The following is a 20,225-nucleotide window of genomic DNA, read 5'->3' on the forward strand; positions in this document are numbered from 1 at the left end:
AAAGAAACTTTTGTGGTTGCGTAATATTAGACAATGGTGTGGTTCCACGGTAGAACAATTATTTCGCGCAGCAGCCTGAAGAAGATCTTTTTCTCAAAACGATAACCTGACATTTCTATTGCGTTTCGAGTAACATTTGTAATTTTTTATTAACTGTAACATTTGTCGAATTAATGTTTATTTTCATACCAAATTGCTCACAGACTGAGTTGGTCCTGTAGATGAGACGTTGTAGACCCAAGTCGGAATCCGCAATCAACACCGTATCATCGGCGTATCTGATGCTGTTGATATTTACGCCATTCACCGTGACTCTCCTTGAAACCCTCCAGTGTCTCTTTAAATATAAATTCGGAATAAAGATTAAATAGCAGGGGTGACAAAACACATCCTTGTCTAACTTCTCTCCTAATTTCTAATACTGCGCACGTGGAACCTTTCTGAACTGGCTACAAACGTCTGCATTGCTGTTTCGATCCATATATTACTGTAGATTATAGCTAGTATGATGGAAATTTTGGAGATATAAAGAATTATTCTGTGTATAAATACTTCTTTATTTGACATACAAACATGGACCAATTTTTCAGAAAACAGAACATTTTCTAATACTCCACGTACACCTATTTACCACTTATTACGATTATGACATTCTTATCTTAATATATATTAGTTGTTGCCATTAGCTTCTTCTTGATTTTGACTTCGAGCTCTCTGTATCCTAAAAATGACAAAAGAAGTAAGTTTATTAGGCAGTGTGGTGACACATTTCAGAATAAAGGAGGTCAAAAACTTCAAATATTATGATTTTTTTACATCTTATTAGTTTAATTATACTTACACTTGATGCAGTTATATGACCATTGCTTCCATTTCTTACCAAAGGCCTTTGTGTTGAGCTCGTCTCATGTTTCCTCTCAATGCCTCGTTCAACGCTGTAAAAAGTATCTTTGATATATACAGTATGTCCCTGTAAGTTGTATCCATATGGAAAACTTTTTTAATATTAATTTTACGAAACAAAGTTATTCTTCATAAAAAGCTCTGCATGGTCCAAAACCTAAGATTTAACCATCAAATATCAATTTTTTTGAATATTATACGAGGTATGTCAAAAAGTTTGAATTTCGCTCAAGAGTAAAGTAGCTTTATTTTTCACAATATTGAAAATTGCTATTATGAAAAGTTGTTTGGAATTAAAAACTATATTCTAGTATGCAATTACATCCTTCTAATTGAGAATATTTTTTTTGTGAAAAATTATGGAAAACAACATTATTTTCAGTTATTTCAATTCAGATAACTCTTTTATTATTAATTTTACGAAAAAAAGTGATTCTTAATAAAAAGTGCTGCATGGTCTAAAACCTAAAATACAACCATCTTATGTCATATTTTATCAATTTTATACGAGGTATGTCAAAAAATATGAATTTCGCTCAAGAGTAAAATACGTTTATTTTTCACAATATCGAAAATTGTTATTATGAAAAGGTATTTAGAATTAAAAAATATGTTTCAGTGTGTAATTACATCCTTCTAATTGAAATATTCTGAACTATAAAGGTACTTTACTTTTGATCTAAATTTATATTTTTTGACATACCTCGTATAAAATTGATAAAATTTGACATAAGATGGTTGTATTTTAGGTTTTAGGCCATGCAGAACTTTTTATTAAGAATCACTTTTTTACGTAAAATTAATAATAAAAGAGTTATCTAAATTGAAATAACTGAAAATAATGTTAGTTTTCCATAATTAAAAAAAAATATTCTCAATTAGAAGGATGTAATTGCATACTAGAATATAGTTTTTAATTCCAAACAACTTTTCATAATAGCAATTTTCAATATTGTGAAAAATAAAGCTACTTTACTCTTGAGTGAAATTCAAACTTTTTGACATACCTCGTATAATATTCAAAAAAAATTGATATTTGATGGTTAAATCTTAGGTTTTGGACCATGCAGAGCTTTTTATGAAGAATAATTTTTTTCGTAAATTTAATAATAAAAAAGTTTTCCATATGGATACAACTTACAGGGACATACTGTATATTTATACAGGGTGTCCCAAAAGTAGTGGAACGGTCGAATATTTCGCGAACTAAACATCGGATCGAAAAACTGAAAAATACGTGTTCAATTATTTTCAAAAATCTATCCAATGACACCAAACACCAACCCCACTACACCCCCTGGAGGTGGGGTGGGGGTAACTTTAAAATCTCAAATGGAAACCCCCAGTTTTTCTTGCAGATTTTAATTTGTTACATAAAAGTAAGCAACTTTTATTCAAGACATTTTTTCGAACTGTGGATAGATGGCGCTATAATTGGGAAAAACGATTTATCCTGATACCATAGGTAAATTATAGAAACGGTCTAATATCTCACGAAATACACTTCCAAATGAGAAACTAAAAAACAGATTTTTAATCTTTTTCGAAAACCTATCGAATAACATCAAACATGACTCTAAACCCACCCCCTGAATGTGGGGTGGGGGGTAACTTTAAAATCTTAAATGGCAACCCCCACTTTTTATTACAGATTCGGAGCCGTCATGAAAAATTAAGTAACATTTATTCGAAACATTTTTAGAATTCTTAATAGATGGCGCCTTAATTGGAAAAATTCGATTTATTAGAGCCATTTATCAGAAATTTTAAAAAATGTTTCGAATAAATGTTGATTAATTTTTTATGACGAATCCGAATCTGCAATAAAAAGTGGGGGTTGCTATTTAAGATTTTAAAGTTACCCCCACCCCACATCCAGGGGGTGGGTTGGAGGGTCATGTTTGGTGTTATTCGATAGGTTATCAAAAAAGATTAAAAATCTGTTTTTGGTTTCTCATTTGGAAGTGTATTTCGTGAGATATTAGATCGTTTCTATAATTTACCTATGGTATCAGGATAAATCGTTTTTCCCAATTATAGCGCCATCTATCCACAGTTCGAAAAAACGTCTTGAATAAAAGTTGCCTACTTTTACGTAACGAATCCAAATTTGCAAGAAAAACTGGGGGTTTCCATTTAAGATTTTAAAGTTACCCCCCACGCCACCTCCAGGGGGTGTAGTGGGGATTGGTGTTTGGTGTCATTGGATAGATTTTTGAAAATGATTGAACACGTATTTTTCAGTTTTTCGATCCGATGTTTAGTTCGCGAAATATTCGACCGTTCCACTACTTTTGGGACACTATATATAAGAATTACTGGATATTAGTGACTGTCAATATTAACAAAACAACTAGTTTATTAGGGTTGCAGTCAGAAGGTTGGCCAAGATATCAAAGAAACACTCTTATGACTTTTTGCCTAGCCTTCGGGATTGTTTGATCCCTTTATCAAGACTCTGTAGTGTAGATAAGACAAAAATGTAAGTATTTATAAAATATTACATTTGTAGGTATTAGTACACTTACTAGTAGTGAGATTATTTAAAAAAGCTTGAAGGCACTCAACATGTAGGTATAACATAAATATTAAAAAACAGAAGATAATGGACAAAATATATTCTAAAATTCAGTGAGTATAATTATTTTATGTGTTTATTTTGTTACATATTTGGAAAATGTATTTCAACTATGATACATAGAGAATAGAAAGAAAAAGCAATCAAATTAAAATATAATTAGGTGTTCTTATTAGTGTGGTTTTTTAAATTTCAGAGCCCTATAAAAATAAAATAAATATCCATTATAGGATAATAAATAATAACAACTATACTCCAATATATAGGATCGGGGATCCTTTATAGAATAGTCAATTTATTAACAACCTACAAAATGAGATTAATCCATAAATCTATTAACATTAACACAAACCATTAATTAAATTTCTTAGTCTAAACACCATTATAATGTTTCAATTTTGTTACGGTTGAATAAGTACCTACATGGTTTAATAATGTATCTCGAAATTCTGTCATGTAGTGAACTTCAAGATAAAATTACTAAACCATGTACTTATTCAACCATAACAAAATTAAAACATTATAATAGTGTTTGAACTAAGAAGTTTAATTAATGTAGTAATCAGCTAACCAGCTAACATAACACAAGTAATCAAGAACATGTACAGGGGAAATTAAGTATATATAAAAATCGGAAACCAGATAGTTACCGACTTCAAAACAACACAAGGACTATACATACAGGAATTCCCAACGTCACTAACTATTTAGAATATTTTTAGAACACTCACTCAGAGGCGGCTCTAGCCCATGTGGCGCCCGTGTGCAGTCGATGCCCTGGCGCCCTTTGGTAGACACACAGTCAAAATGGAATACATAGTTGAATAGGTATTTACCTACCTAGTACTAGTATAGTCGGTTCACTAAACTCAGACACAACTGGCTAGTGATTTTAATCGGTAATATTTTTGTTTTTGGCCAATTTTGCCAAAAATGGCAAAATTACTATTTACTACTATTTAGTAATTATTAACTAGTTAGTAATTATTTTTTTTGCCAATTTTACTAAATTGGCAAAATTAGTTAATAAATTAACTAGCCAGTTTAGACAAGGCGAAAACGGCGGGTTCGTTGGGAAAAATATTCCCATGAGATTTTTTGCATAATTACATTCGTGAGACATCCCAGAATAAGGTTCAAGAAGTCGCCCACGTGAAAAGTGGGCCAAATTTTTTTTAACAATTTTTTTTAATCAAATTGCAAAAATCAATATTTTTGGCCCGGACAATTTTTTTGTAGGTTTTTTGGACCATTCTGGATAAAAAAGGTCTCTTATAATTTTTCTCTAAAGTTGATCGTTTTCGAGTTATAAGCAATTTAAGATTTAAAAAAAAAAACGAAAAATGGCGATTTTCAAGGCTTAATAACTCGGTTAAAAGTTATTATTATGAAAGTCAGAAAGTGACTAAATCAAAGTTTAATGCCCCCCCTACAAGATCCCGAAGAAATTTTTGTCATTAATTTATTACTAAGCTGTTATTTTTAAGTAATAATATTGAGCGCCATGCACGTGGTACGCGGCCGTAAATGTGAGTGCAAGTAGATGCACAATTGGACTGCCAGAGTGGCATCTCTCTCGCACTCAGCATTTACCGCCGGATACCACGTGCATGGCGCTCAATATTATTACTTAAAAATAACAGCTTAGTAATAAAATGACAAAAATTTGTTCGGTATTTTGTAGGAAGGCATTAAACTTTGATTTAGTCACTTTCTGACTTTCATAATAATAACTTTTAACCGAGTTATTAAGCTTTGAAAATCGCCATTTTTCGTTTTTTTCAATTTGAAATTGCTTATAACTCGAAAACGATCAACTTTAGAGAAAAATTATAAGAGACCTTTTTTATTCAGAATGGTCCAAAAAACCTATAAAAATATTGATTTTTGCAATTTGATTAAAAAAAAATTGTTAAAAAAATTTGGCCCACTTTTCACGTGGGCGACTTCTTGAACCTTATTCTGGGATGTCTCACGAATGTAATTGTGCAAAAATATCTCATGGGAATATTTTTCCCAACGAGTCCTCCGTTTTCGCCTTGTCTAGTTGTGTCTGAGTTTATTTAGCGAACCGACTATACATAGAGTAGGTATTAGAGGGTATTAGGTACGCTTATAATGTAAACAACAATCCGGATGCAAATAGTGCAATATTAAATGATGTTGGGAGCCAATAGGTATTCACGGCATCAGGACAACCTACCCAAATCTGCTAAAAATATTTAATTAAAAATGAACTTTTTTATCTATGAGGTAAGGTTGAAAATTGGTTGAGCAAATTTGACAGGTTTGAGTACACGAGTAAATAGTACTTATAGGAAGGAATTGGTTAGATAAATAAAAAAAAACAACTTTGTGATTTGTGATTATTTAAAAAAATAATAATTTATTAACGAATTATTACAGGACGCACATACTACAACATTGTCGATAAATTCACATTGTCACGATAATTGAAATATCATTGAGATACATTAGAGATACATTAGAGATAAATTAGAGATTAAGAGAATATGAAGTATGTTCAGTCCCAGATAGCACATGACATCCCGAGGACGTCCGTTTCAGGTCCCAATTAAGTCCGAATGTACGGGGACCTCAATCGGACGTTCCCAGGAATTACAAATTAATACGTCCCCAGGAAGTACGATTACGGACGTCCCCAGGACGTCTGTTTCAGGTCCCGCTAAGTCAGAATGCAATGGGACCTTAATCGGACGTCCCCAGGAAGTACGATTACGGACGTCCCTAGGAATTACGAATCCAGACCAGTTCAGGAATGTATCTAATAACCTTCAGTTATTTGGCATTTGCAGTGTTGCCATACTTTAATTGTTTGATTCTTGTATAATTCCAATCAATGGTATAATATACAAGAATAGTAAGATTAATATATAGAGATAGATTTATAATCTAAACAAAATTTATACAGTTTATCTTCATTTATCAGTTGATCTTCCTTTTTATAACAGTGTTGGTTAACTTTGAATATAATCTACTGAATAATTTAAATTTCAATTAATGTCTTAATAGTAATCATTAATAAAAAGAATTTAAATTATCTTTTGATTTAAAAACATTTATACAGTTGATCTTTATTTATCTTTTTTTGTAACAATTTTAATGAACTTTGATTTAAAATGCCTCTTTTGAGTTTTTTCTATCCAGTATTTACACTGATAATGTACTATTTACTTTTTCAAACTTTATTTTTTTGGTGCTTCAAAATTATTGAAGCAGCTATTTTTAAATGTAACTATATGTGACGTGGTTATGTTTGTGAAAAAATTGAGGATACGGCAACGGTGTCATATTATGTCAAGCTAGACCCTGCCTGGCCAATCATAGGATAGGGATTAGATTAACCGTTATAGAAGGAAATGTTAGCAGAGAACAAGGACCACAGAGAAGCGACACGCCTTTGATCCTTCGTGAGCACGCCGCCAATGACCTTGAAAGCAACCTGAACAACCAGCATACCAATAGTCAGTGGGCATGTCACACAATACATATAAATTCGTAAATAAAATTAAGCATTTATGTTGACTTTCAATAAATATAAAATATTGCACCGAAAAAAAAGTTGCGTGCAGGGCCGACTTTTGTTGGCATTCTTTATAATAATGGAATCATTTTTGATTTACAAAAGGTTGCAAATATATCGCACAATGCAAAGTAATGGTGAAAATCATATTGATTGGAACCATAAATATAAATAGCTTTTTGTTTATCGTGATTTTGGCATTGAAAGACCAATAATAAAATATACCTATTTCCTATGGTAGGTGTGACATTCACTGATTGTTTTTGGCTTGGGCTGATACAAGATATAATTTGTTCGTTGGGGTATTTCCTAATAAATTATATTTTTTAATATGGGTTATCGAAAAATAACACAGCCATTGTAACTTCCAGGGAAATGTCACAAACTCTGAAAGTTCCAATTCTCTTTGGGTGACAAATGTTCGTGATCGATAAAAAAACTTTATGTTGAAATCGAATGTCAATATTGTTATTGTCTTGGAAACGTATACCTTCTCTGATATATCTTTGGAGCAAAAGTATGAAGACATTTTACATTTACTTCTCTTCATGTTTCATAATTTGACAATGTTTCTTTAAGCGGAATTTTATCTCTGTAAATATTTTAAATTGGCTCTAAGCAGTACAAATATTGCCGAACGTCAAGAACCTAAAGCTTGTCACGCACGGAAAGCTATACTATAATATACGGTGATGAGTGCGCTAATATCCGAAAAAATAACGCAAAAGACGGAAAACATAGTACGTTGTGAAATAAAACACAAGACTACAATATAATATCGATGTATCCACCTTTGTACCTTTGCATCCACAAAAGACATGTTAAACTACAAAACCGTCTACTTTCTTTGTTTCTAAAGATATTAGGTACATTCAAAAAAACAAACTATTCAGAAAACAACACTACAATACGATTCCGATGTATACTCCGATCCATATATATATAGGTAACCTTTGTTATTTATATTTAAATAATTAAAAGTTGGCAGACAATTTTTGTATACTGCACTGCAAAAGGTAGATAAGTATTTAGTTTTTTCATTATTGAATGTAAGTTTGTTTATTTGCAACCGTGTTTTTGCAATTTTGAAGTCTTGTTCTGCTATAATTTTAAGATTTTCTCAATTATCGGCCCAATTATGTTTCCAACAATTTTTGTTTGAATCGTACTTTGTTTTTGTCGTTTAAATCAGAAATTCTCGTGTATAGAACTCTTTATATATTTTTATTTCGTAAAAATAGGATATCTTGGAGTGCGATAACATACGGAAAACATCTGTTGAATTTTTGACCTGGCTGAACCTTCGTAGACTTGCGTCTGACACCAAATTTAATATTTTTAATTTGAAATATCCCTTGCTTGGCAGAGCGAAGTTTAGTTTTATATGCATTACGTAGGGGTAATTAAATTCAAGAAAATGAATCACTTTCGTCATGATTTATTATCAATAATATTTAATCAAGTCAAAATAAGACTATTAGATACGTAATAACTAACACTTATGTAAAAATTACAAAGCAATAACAATTACCTGTTATTATTCTTACGAAATCTAAATAAACTTATTTCTCTTCCTGTCGCAGATGAACATCCGTGAAACACATACGAGTAACCAGACATTTTAACTATTATAATTATATAAATGCTCAAACAAACTTTTTAAGTCGAGTATTTACCATACACGCCTACGGACTATCGTAAAACAACCAGGAGGGACACAATTAGCATGCTGGTGATACTTAAAGCAACCAGGTTCGCGCATGCGTCTTCAAAAACGGTACACGTTTTTAGTGCGGTTGTGTCGTTTCTCTGTGGTCCTTGTTCTCTGATGTTAGGTTCTATTCATTCTACAAAAGATTAACTTTCTAATGCAAACAGAGGAACAATTTGTACACCTAGATACATTACTTCAGCAAAAACCGGATTTAATCATGGCATAAGTGTTTTTATATAAGGTAGGAACTTAGGTATATTCTTTTATCTACGATTGTAGGTAAAAGAATTATCAAAATTTGGAGGAGAAGGAACATAAAAAGACGTCTTATTGTTTGTTAAAGTTTAATTAAAAATTGTTTGATATATAGGTAATAGGTATGTGTTTTTTCATTTTAAATGCAGATTTCATCTTTAAAAATTATGAGTAAATTTATATAAAATAATTTTAGACTTTTTCAACATAGTTTAATAGTAATTAAACGCCATGTTTAAAATTTCTGAAAACATTTTACATAATGCCCTAAAAAGGTTTGGTCGGAGGTTCCAAGGAGGTTTCGGACGACCGTCCCAAGGAGGTTTTAGTCGGACGTCCCCAGGAGAGTTCGGTCGGACGTCCTGGGCACGGATGATTTTGTAACATCGGACGTTCTCGGTACGTACCGAGGATTTCCCAGGACCTGAAACGTACGTCCTCAGGAGGTACGAATGTCCTAGTGGTACATCCCGGGTACGTCCCAGGGATGTAATTGTGCTGTTTGGGGTATGACTTAGATGTTAGATGAAAAGGGAGATAGGAAATAGAGGATAACAAAAGACGGCGCCAAACAAGTTTTTAACGTGGAAAACAGGTAAAACAAATAGAGATGATAATTATTAATGAAATATTAAAGAAAATAAAATAAAATAATTATTTAAAAATAAAATAGCAAAGATGTGACGTTTGTAACGTTACAACATATACTTATAAAAAAAGATACTTTTCGTGCTTTTGCATTAGTAAAATCTTGAATAATATCGTTTACTTCAATTTTTAGTTCCAAGAAATTTGACCTTTATAGGTTCCACAACTGATTTAGGAATCATTGTCGGTATGTCTTCGAACGAATCAAAAGATTGCCGCCCGTCCGATGGACGCATAGCCGGGCGGGCGGCAATCTATAAAACGCGATTAAGTGCCAATGTAATTTTTCATTAATCGTTTTAAAGCATATTTTATGTTAAAACAACGTAAAGGACCCGCTCTTTGGCGCTCGGCGCCCCCAACATCCCGGCGCCCGTGTGCACCGCACACCCTGCACAATAGGTAAACCCGCCTCTGACTCACTAACAACTTGGAAGTCAAAATGTAGGGGTATGGGAATACCGATAAGGGATGATTATCTCTCGTGTGTTTCGCAGGTAGTGATGGCTCAAGATGAGGAAGGTATCAGTTACATAGTAAAAAAACTAAAAGAGGAATACAGAAAGGTGGGCCTGGAAATAAATATGAAGAAAACGGAATACTTAGCAATATCGGAAGAAGACGTCAAACATTTGGAAATAGAAGAACGCGTAGAAATAAAAGGAACGAAGGATTTTAAATATTTGGGTTTTATAATGTCGAAAAACGGAATAACAGAAGAATAGATAAAAATAGATTGGGATAAACAAGATCTTGTATAAGACAACACCATAGTGTGATCTGGAATAAAAACATCAAAGAACAAATAGCAATAGTACGAAGCAGTGGCGCACCCAGAATTTTCCTCTAGGGGGTTGGCTTCGGACAAATAATCCCTGACAAAAAATCCCCACAAATTATCCCTGGACAAAAAATCCCCAGACAAAAAATCCCCGGACAAATAATCCCCGGGCAAAAAATCCCCACAAAAAATCCCGGACAAAAGTAATCCTCACAAATTTTTTTCTACAAAATATCCTCCACAGAAAATCTCCATGAAATATTTGCTACCGAATAGTTCTCTAAAAGTTTTCCCGTGAACGCAATCGACTCAAATGTTTTTCAGCCTCAGTGCATAAGAGTTATAGCAATGGCCATGAAACCGCTTTTCGGCACGACAATAGATAATGATTAAGTAATTAAGATTAAGCATGAATTATTGTGATTTCGATTACCAAATTTCGAATAGGGCTTTTCATTCACAGTCATTTGTTTCGAGCTTCTGTCATGTGTCACATACTATTAATATATCTACGTCATACGTTATTGGTATCTGGAATGATACAAATCAAAGACGTATGGCGTAGATATATTAATATTATGTGACACATGACAGAAGCTCGAAACAAATGACAGTCGATGAAAAGCCCTGTTCCAATTACATGCCGAAACTTCATATTTTACATGACAAACGAGTGTGAGTTTTTCAAAAATCGTGGAAGATATGGGGTATGAGCTAAGGCTGTGGGAATCATGTTGTAATTATTCGCTTTAAACTTTTGCTCACTCTGCCTTGAATAACTAAGTTCAAAACATTGCCTATTATCATTATCTGTGTGCATCCATGAAAAATTTTTGCGCTATTAAGAATGTTCAGCTTAGTTATGAAAACGCAGAAAACAGGTTTTTGACATAGCTTTTGAAAGCTTTTGAAGCAGGTTTATGAAATGTTGCTTGTAGCGAATTGAAACTGATGACTAAATATTTTTCGTATTACTAAAAAGATTACTACCATACGCCGAAGAAATAGTTGGTGACTACCAGTGTGATTTCAGACCCGGAAGATCGATTGTTGATCAAATATTTACTATTAGTATAATAGTATAGTTGATCCAAAAGATGGCATAACCCAGACATCCAAAGTGAAAGTTATCCTTTAACACCAAATTGTTCTATATGGTCCACACAATGTCCAGAAAAAAGTCACACCATGTTAAGCGTCGGGTTTGGGGGGTAAGGGGGGAGAAATCGGTAAATTCGTAGTTTTTTACGTTTTTCGTCAATATTTCTAAAACTATGCGGTTTAGCATGAACAACCCTCTATATAAAATTGTTATACATTAAATTTGAAATAAAAAAGGCTCTATGCATAATTAAAATGCATGGTTCCAAAGTTACGGAGGTAGTATAGTATAACTGGTCCAAAAAAAGGCCTAACCCAAACATCCAAAGTAAAAGTTTTCCTCCAACACCAAATTGTTCTGTATGGTCCACATATTGTTCAGTAAAAAGTTACACCATTTTGAGCATCCGGTTTGGGGGGCAGATGGGGGAGAAGTCGGTAAATTAGTAGTTTTTTTACGTTTTTCGTCAATATTTCTAAAACTATGTTTTAGCGTAAACAATGTTATATACAAAAATGTTCTACATGAAATTTAAAACAAAAAATCTTGTATACATAATTGTTATAACATCAACGGTTCCAGAGTTACGGAGGGTGAAAAGTCGAGGTTTTCGATACTTTTTATATTTTTTGGGCAATGTATGGTATAACTATACCAAAAACCCAGACATCCAAAATGAAAGTTATCCTCCAACACCAAATTGTTCTATATGGTCTATATAATGTTCAGCAAGAAAGTCACACCATTTTGAGCGTCGGGTTTGGGGGGGGGTAGAGGGGGGAGAAATCGGTAAATATAAAAAGTATAGAAAACCTCCACTTTTCACCCTCCGTAACTCTGGAACCGTTGATTTTATAACAACTATGTATAGAACCTTTTTTGTTTTAAATTTTATGTAGAACATTTTTCTATAAAACATTCTTTGCGCTAAAGCATAGTTTTAGAAATATTGACGAAAAACGTAAAGAAACTACTAATTTACCGATTTCTCCCCCATCTCTTCCTCCAAACCGGACGCTCAAAATGGTGTAACTTTTTACTAAACAATATGTGGACCATATAGAACAATTTGGTGTTAAAGGAAAACATTTACTTTGGATGTCTGGGTTAGGCCTTTTTTTGGACCAATTATACTATACCACCTCCGTAACTTTGGAATCATTCATTTTAGAAGGGTTATGCATAGGGCCTTTTTTATTTCAAATTTAATGTAGAACAATTTTGTATAGAAGGTTGTTCATGCTAAACATAGTTTTAGAAATATTGACGAAAAACGTAAAAAACTACGAATTTACAGATTTCTCCCCCCTCTCCCCCCAAACCCGACGCTCAAAATGGTGTGACTTTTTTCTGGACATTGTGTGGACCATATAGAACAATTTGGTGTTGGAGGATAACTTTCACTTTGGATGTCTGGGTTTGGGTCTAACTATACCATACTATATTAGAAAAATGCTTGAAAGGATTGGGAGTATAATCAAGACGTGCATTAGATCTTTATAGATTTCAAACAGGCTTATGATTCAATTAATCATCCTATACTATGGAATTCAATGGTCGAGCTGGGCGTACCCAAGAAACATAACTGCGGTAACGCAATTGTGTGTAAGTAACTTCTTACAGCACAAATTAGAAGAGGTGGGGTGTCAAATGCTTTCTGCGTAAATTCTAGACTGAGACAGGGAGATTTGTTGTCCCCGTTGTTGTTTAACCTGGCCTTAGAATATGCCATGCGAAAAATTTATCCAAAAATCAAACCAGCCATAGCTGCTCGGGGAGAGGCCAGATTGGAGAAAGTCTGTATAGGACGGCCTAGAAAAAGGTGGAAAGATGCAGTCAGAGAAGATCTGGAGAAAATGGGAGTGAGAAAATGGGAAATAGTGGCACAGGACCGACACATGGAAGGCATTAGTAAACCACTCGCAAGGATAGTCGAAGAGTTATAACGCCATTGATGATGATAATAACTAAATATTTTTGACGTTAAATTTACAAAAAGTAACAGGTTTTTTGCATTACAATCAAGATTACCGTTTTCGGGAGCAGCAGTTCTCATCACGAATAGGCAATGTCTTGAACATAGTTATTCAAAGCAGAGTTAGTAAAAAATTGAAGCGAGTAGTTACAACATGGTTCCCACAGCCTTAGTGCATTCCCGAATTCCCATATCTTCCACAATTTTTGAAAAAACTCAAACTCGTTTGTCATGTAAAATTTGAAGTTTTCGGCATGGAATTGAAATTCGAAATTTGGTCATCGAAATTGCAATTTATGCTTAATATTAATTGCTAATCATTATTTTCGTGTCGAAAAGCGGTTTCATGGCGATTGCTATAGCTCTCACGCACTGGGGCTGTAAAACATTTGAGTCGATTGCATTAACAGGAAAATTTTTAGAAAACTATTCTGCAGCAAATATTTCTTGGAGATTTTTTGTCCGGGATTTTTTGTGGGGATATTCTGTCCAAAAAAAATTGTGGGGATTATTTTTCCGGGATTTTTTGTCCGAGGATTATTTGTCCGGGGATTATTTGTCCGGGGATTTTTTGTCTGGGGATTTTTTGTCCAGGGATAATTTGTGGAGATTTTTTGTCCGGGATTATTTGTCCGGGGATTATTTGTCCTCTTCGCTTGGGCACCGAAATTTTGTTGTATTGTTTCTGAAAGACAAGTTACATTTTCCTACTATTCTTTATATTTTTTTATATGCCCTGGGAGGGGTTTTAACCCCCAAAACCCCCCCTGAGTGCGCCACTGGTACGAAGTATCATGACATATTCAGCAAAAATTTGGGTCATAAACAAAAAAAAAACAAAGAACCATTCTGGCGACCGACATGGAATACTGGAGCAGGTGCTGTGGTCTGACCAGAAGAGACAAAAACCCAAATGGAGAGATAAGGTAAAGAATGGAAGTAGAAAAGGATGCTCTACAATATATAGATGAGAGAAGACTAAAATTATACGGCCACGTCGAAGAGCAGAAAGTACATGGATAAACACGGTTGCAAAATGGAGCCCAAGAGGAACCAGAAGGAGAGGACGACCGAGAAGATCATGGAAGAAAGTCGACGAAGCCATGTCAAAGAAAGGATGGGAAGACGGAGACTGGGAAGATCGTAAAAAGTAGAAGTCCTGGCTGACGAAAGGGAAACGGAAAGGGAAAGGAAAAGGGCAATTTTATGGATTAACATCATGTTGTAAGTTTTTATTATTTATTATCCTTTTTATACAATGTTCTGTCATTTGAATTTCATTGTACCTACTGAAAAGAAATGTGTTCTAGTCAGACGCGGATCCAAGGGGGGGGGGTCAATGGAGTCAATTGCCCCCTCCTTGAGACCTCGCCTGGTGTCTACTGACACTTTCTTTCTTTCTTTCTCATAATCCATAGTACCCTTCAGGGCGTTGGATGTCGGGTTCCGTCTCTTATCCATTTCTTCCAAGCGCTTCTATTGGTGGCCAGATTCTTCAGATCTCTTATACTCATGTGTCTCCTTTCACATATATCCTGGATCTAGTCCATCCATGTCTTCCTCGGCCTTCCCTTTTTCTTTTGTTTCTCATTTTGGCGTCATGTACCTTCTTTGTTTGCTACATTCGTTGTATGTGGCCAAACCAGCTCAATTGTTTGTTTTCGATCTTCCTCATTATCGGTTCTTGTTCCAGATCTTTTCTTATAGCTTCATTTATGAATCTATCAAACTTCGTATGACACTTTTTTTAAGAAAGAGATAATTACGATTTAATAAAACCCCCGAATAAGAGCTGCTTTTAGAAGGATGTCCAAAGTATTATGTAACCGTCACCTAAAATTCGCATTAAGGATCCCTCTACTTCGCTCCTTCGTGTTTTCGGGCTTATTGTATGGTGTCGAGTCTTGGACTGTGAATAAAATCGATCTAAAGCGCCTTGAGGCTTTCGAGATGTGGTGCTGTAGAAGAATTTTAAGAGTTTTTTGGGTAGAGAAGATTCGAAACTCCACAATACTAGAACGTCTCAGCAAGACTACTGAGATTATAAAAAGTATCAAGAAAAGAAAAACTGAAGTATTTCGGACATGTAATGAGAGGTACCAAGTATAAGTGGTTACAAAATAATATGTAAGTGAAAACAGCAGGCAAACGCAGTCTAGAACGAAGAAGAACTTCATGGTTGATTTAGGATGGCAGTGAATAAAATTAAGATAACTATGATGGTAACCAACGTTCTGAAAGGACATGGTTCATGAAGAAGAAGAAAATAACAGCCCACCCCGAAAAAGAATCCTGCGTACGCCAGTGACAAGAACATTTTTATTTCATTGCCCCCTCCTTACAAGGGTGCTGGATCCGCCGTTGGTTTTAGTATATCCTGATGAAGCAAATAAATTTTGCTGATGAAGACCAATAAGTTTGATACGTATTTATTTTCCTTCCATCTTTCATATACCTTTTTCTCATCCTTTTTGCGTACTCTAATGATCAAAATAAGTATTATCTAAGTAGGTCAATGATATTATATCACAGAAGAATAAAAAAGCAAATCAATATCTTAGGAAGAAATGGTTAAAAATATTTTCAGGAATGGACTTTTGTATTATGTATTTAAGCGTAATTTTGTATTAAATTAAAATTAATTTTGTTTGTGTCTGTTCAGCTTCATCTTAAATCTTGATGTTGTTCTTGTACTTTATGATAATAAAGAATATTATTATTATTGTTATTACTATTACCTGTTGCTCCTTGATGATGAACCAGCCTTTTTAAATATACCAGTTATTCTTTCTTTTAAGTCTTTCTTACTCCCTTTGGTATCTTCAACGCTCTCACCAGAAGCAGTCTAAAAATAATTGTCTATACATTTCTATTCCATAAGAATAATTAAAAGAAAATAGATCTAAATGTTATTTATAGCCAGAAGGACATAAAAAGGATTCTGAACCATGATGATGATATGCCCTTGGATAGTATCACTCAAAATCTGGAAGTCAGTATTAAAAATGCAGCAGAAAAACATTTCCTCAAACAAAAAACTATAAAAATATAATATATAGGTAATAGGCAGTGCCGGTTTAACATAGTCTGCCGCCCGGTGCTGATATGGATGCCGCGCCCAGGCTCAAAAATATTTCTTAACTTTATTTCAATTCAACAAAACATATTTTAAATACAAGTTTATTAAAATAAAAAAAAATACAACTTTTTTTGGTTTCAAACTTAAATGAAAACTAACAATATACAAGGAAAAAATTAAGGGCGAACTTCACAAACTAAAATAAAAATTTACTTAATAACATTCAAACAGGTAACATCAGGTAGGTAAGCAAATACCTTTACTATTGAAAAGCTTGTTTTCTTGATTTTACTGAAGCGAAGTTTTCCATGATATCAGTTATATTTAATTCATTTAGCAGGTCCTCGTTAATGGATAAGACTGCTAAGGAGTTCAAATTTTCTTGGGAAATTGCATTTCTTAAGTAGGTCTTTACCCTTTTTAGTGTCGAAAGAGAGCGTTCGCCACTTGCATTTGCGACCATTATGGAGAAAAATACGCAGGCAAATATTACCGTTTGGAAATGAAGATATTAATTTATTTTCGTATAAAGCCTGTACCAATTCTAAAGGAGTGTCTATTTTTAATTGGGGAAGAGACTTTAACAAATGATTTAAATGAACACATTCTTGGGGAAAATACTCGTCCAAATCCTCCTTGTAGTTTTGTTGTAATTCGGTTGCCGATCTGAAAATATCTTCATCTTCCGTAGCTTTTAGTTTAAACAAAAATTCAAATGCTCTTGAACAAGATTTATAACTATCAGATCGGCGAATAATCTCCGACTTAAGATTGTCTATTATACAAACATAACATTATGTTCGCATTTTTTCTTTTTGGCTTAAGCTTGCCTCCGAATTCATTTCTCCTAATTGCATTTTTTTTTTTGATAATCCTCTTCTCAGCATAATTTTCGTTCCCTGTTAACAACATTCCCAAGGCCTCGTAGTGATCAAAACGATCACGTAAGAAATCAAAGTAATCTGCTAAAGATGATAACAGATGAGCGGTTGTGATTTATTCACTTCATTAACCCTTTGTAAAACGTCATGCCAAAATGATAAAATTATTCTGTTTTCCAACAAATCAAGTTTTTCCGATAGAGAAGCTGCTTCAACTCTTACTATGTTTTTCTCATTTATATCCGTTGATATTCCAATCAAACATGTTTTAATCAAACTGTAATTGCTTTTTAACGCTTTTACGGCATCAAAACGAGAAGACCAATGGGTTGTATTCACTCTCTTAGTAACAGTGTCTGCCTCGACTCAGCCGAATCCTTTATTGCACGAGACAATAACTCCCACCTATGTGTAGACACGGAGAAAAAATTGCAGATAGCTTGTACCAACATAAAAAAAGATGTTGCTTCCAAACAACAATCTACTGCATTTTGGACAACCAAATTTAAAGAGTGAGCAGCACACGGCACAAAGAGAGCTAAATCATTGTAAGCTTTAATACGTGCTTGCAAACCAGAATACTTTCCACTCATATTACTGGCATTGTCGTAAGACTGGCCTCTACAGTTCTTAATATCTAATTTCAAAGACTCTAACAGCCCAATAACTGTTTCCTCAAGTTGTTGTGAGCTATGCCCATTGTTTTTATAAAATCCCACGAATCTTTCCACGGGATTCCCTTTATTGTCACAATATCTCAAAATCACTGTAAGTTGGTCATGGTGTGTTATGTCAGGTGTTGAATCTACACTTATAGAATAGTATTTGTTTGCCTTAATTTGTCTAACAATTTCATCAATGACTCGATTGGATAAAATATTCAGTAATTCGTTACATATATCTTTTGATAGATATGACGTTTTGCCCTTGCCTAAATTTGCTCGTTTATTAATATGATCTTTCAAAAATGGATCATATTCTGACAATAGTTCCAGTAAACCTAAGTAGTTTTCATTCCGTTTTTCGCCAATTCTTTCATGAGTACCTCTAAATGCCAATTCCCTGGTAGCCAGAAACTTTATTACACTTATGATTCTGTCTAGTACTTTCACCCAATATTCTTTCGCAGTGCTAATTTCCTTTTCGAGTTCTACATCAACTCTTCTTTGCTTTAATAAGCGAGTCATATATACATTTTCAGATTATCTATATGATCATTGGATCTTTCATGTTCGTCTAATTTTTCCTTACTTTTATTCCATAATGAAAATCCTGTTTTAAATTGGTTCTTTTTATTTCCAAATAATACACAATGAAGACAAAATATATTGCCAGTGCTCTCGGAGTAAATTGCCCAATCGCGGCGAACCACTTCTCCATTAACAAGTCTTTTATAAAATATTTGCTTACCGGCATACCTGTGTTGTTCCCCGAAATTTCTTTTTGACATTGAAAAGTCCATATCTGTAAGATTCTGTTCGACCCATTTTTCTAGAATCATTTCTGCATAATTATGGGAATCTTGCCAAAGTGCCGGATCTTTCTTCTTCTTCTCGTGCCACTCCTATCGGAGATTGGAAATCATCAAGGCTACCCTGACTTTGCTTACAGCTGACCTAAAAAGTTCATTAGTGGTGCAGCCAAACCACTCTCTCAAATTCCGCATCCACGACATTCTTCTACGGCCTGGATTCCGTTTTCCTTCTATTTTTCCTTGCATTATATTTTGAAGTAATGCGTATTTATGACCTCTCATCAGGTGACCCAAATACTCGAGTTTTCTTCGTTTTATCGTTAATAAAATTTCTGGGTCTCTTCCTATCCTTCGTATTACTTCAAGATTTGTGATTCTTTCAACCCAACTTATCTTCAGCATTCGACGGTAGCACCACATCTCGAAACTTTCAATATTTTTTATGTTGTTCTGTTTGAGAGTCCAGGCCTCTACACCGTATAATAGCGTGTTAAATACGTAGCCACTTAGCATTCTTAATCGTAGAGGGATGCTTATATCTCTGTTGCAGAAGAATTTTCTCATCTTTATGAAGGTGGCCCTGGCAATTTCGATACGTCTTTTTATTTCATTGTTTTGGTCTCCAGTTTCGTTTATTAAAGTTCCCAAGTATTTATAACTTGATACTTTTTCAATTTGAATGCCGTTTATACTAATATGTGCTGGTTGTGTCATGATTTTACTGAAGACCATATACTTGGTTTTTTTGATATTAATGTTTATGCCATAATTGTTGCAAGCAATATTTATGTTTGTAAGTAATCGTTGTAATTCTTCTACTGTTCTTGCAACTAGTACAGTGTCGTCTGCGTATCGAATATTATTTACAACCTCTCCATTGATTACGATTCCTTCATTTGCTTGCAAAAGGGCTTCCTGACAGATGCTTTCACTATATACATTAAATAGCAGTGGTGACAAAATGCATCCCTGTCTTACTCCTCTACGTATTTCTATTGCTTTTGATATCTCGTTTTCTATTTTGATGTTAGCTTTCTGATTCCAATATAAGTTGAGAATTATTCGCAGATCTTTATTATCTATGTCTTTTCTTTCAAGAATGTCTCTTAGCCTATCGTGGCGTACTCTGTCAAACGCTTTTTCAAAATCGATAAAACATGCATGTACTTCTTGATTAACGTCTAGGCATCTTTGTGTAAGAACATTCAAACCGAAGAGAGCTTCTCGAGTACCTAGTCCTTTTCTGAACCCCATCTGTGTATTACTAATATCTGACTCCAACTTTAGATGC

At 34.0% G+C, this 20,225-nt stretch overlaps 1 protein-coding gene across 4 annotated transcripts in view; it reads right to left on the bottom strand.

Annotated features, from left to right (window-relative positions):
• Window positions 1-533: 533 nt before the first annotated feature.
• The window catches only part of LOC114340256 (centrosomal protein of 290 kDa), an 80,784-nt gene continuing 61,092 nt past the window's right edge, over window positions 534-20,225 (bottom strand). For all 4 annotated transcript variants that reach the window (XM_028290979.2, XM_028290978.2, XM_028290975.2 and 1 more), the window contains exons 22-24: window positions 16,239-16,345; window positions 842-935; window positions 534-721 (exon numbers count right to left, since the gene is read on the bottom strand). In XM_028290979.2, the coding sequence (XP_028146780.1) occupies window positions 683-721; window positions 842-935; window positions 16,239-16,345 (240 nt within the window). In that variant the 3' untranslated portion in view covers window positions 534-682. The remainder of the gene's footprint in view (window positions 722-841; window positions 936-16,238; window positions 16,346-20,225) is intronic.

Source organism: Diabrotica virgifera, chromosome 10 (assembly GCF_917563875.1).
Source record: "Diabrotica virgifera virgifera chromosome 10, PGI_DIABVI_V3a".
NCBI classification, from domain to species: Eukaryota; Metazoa; Arthropoda; class Insecta; order Coleoptera; family Chrysomelidae; genus Diabrotica; species Diabrotica virgifera.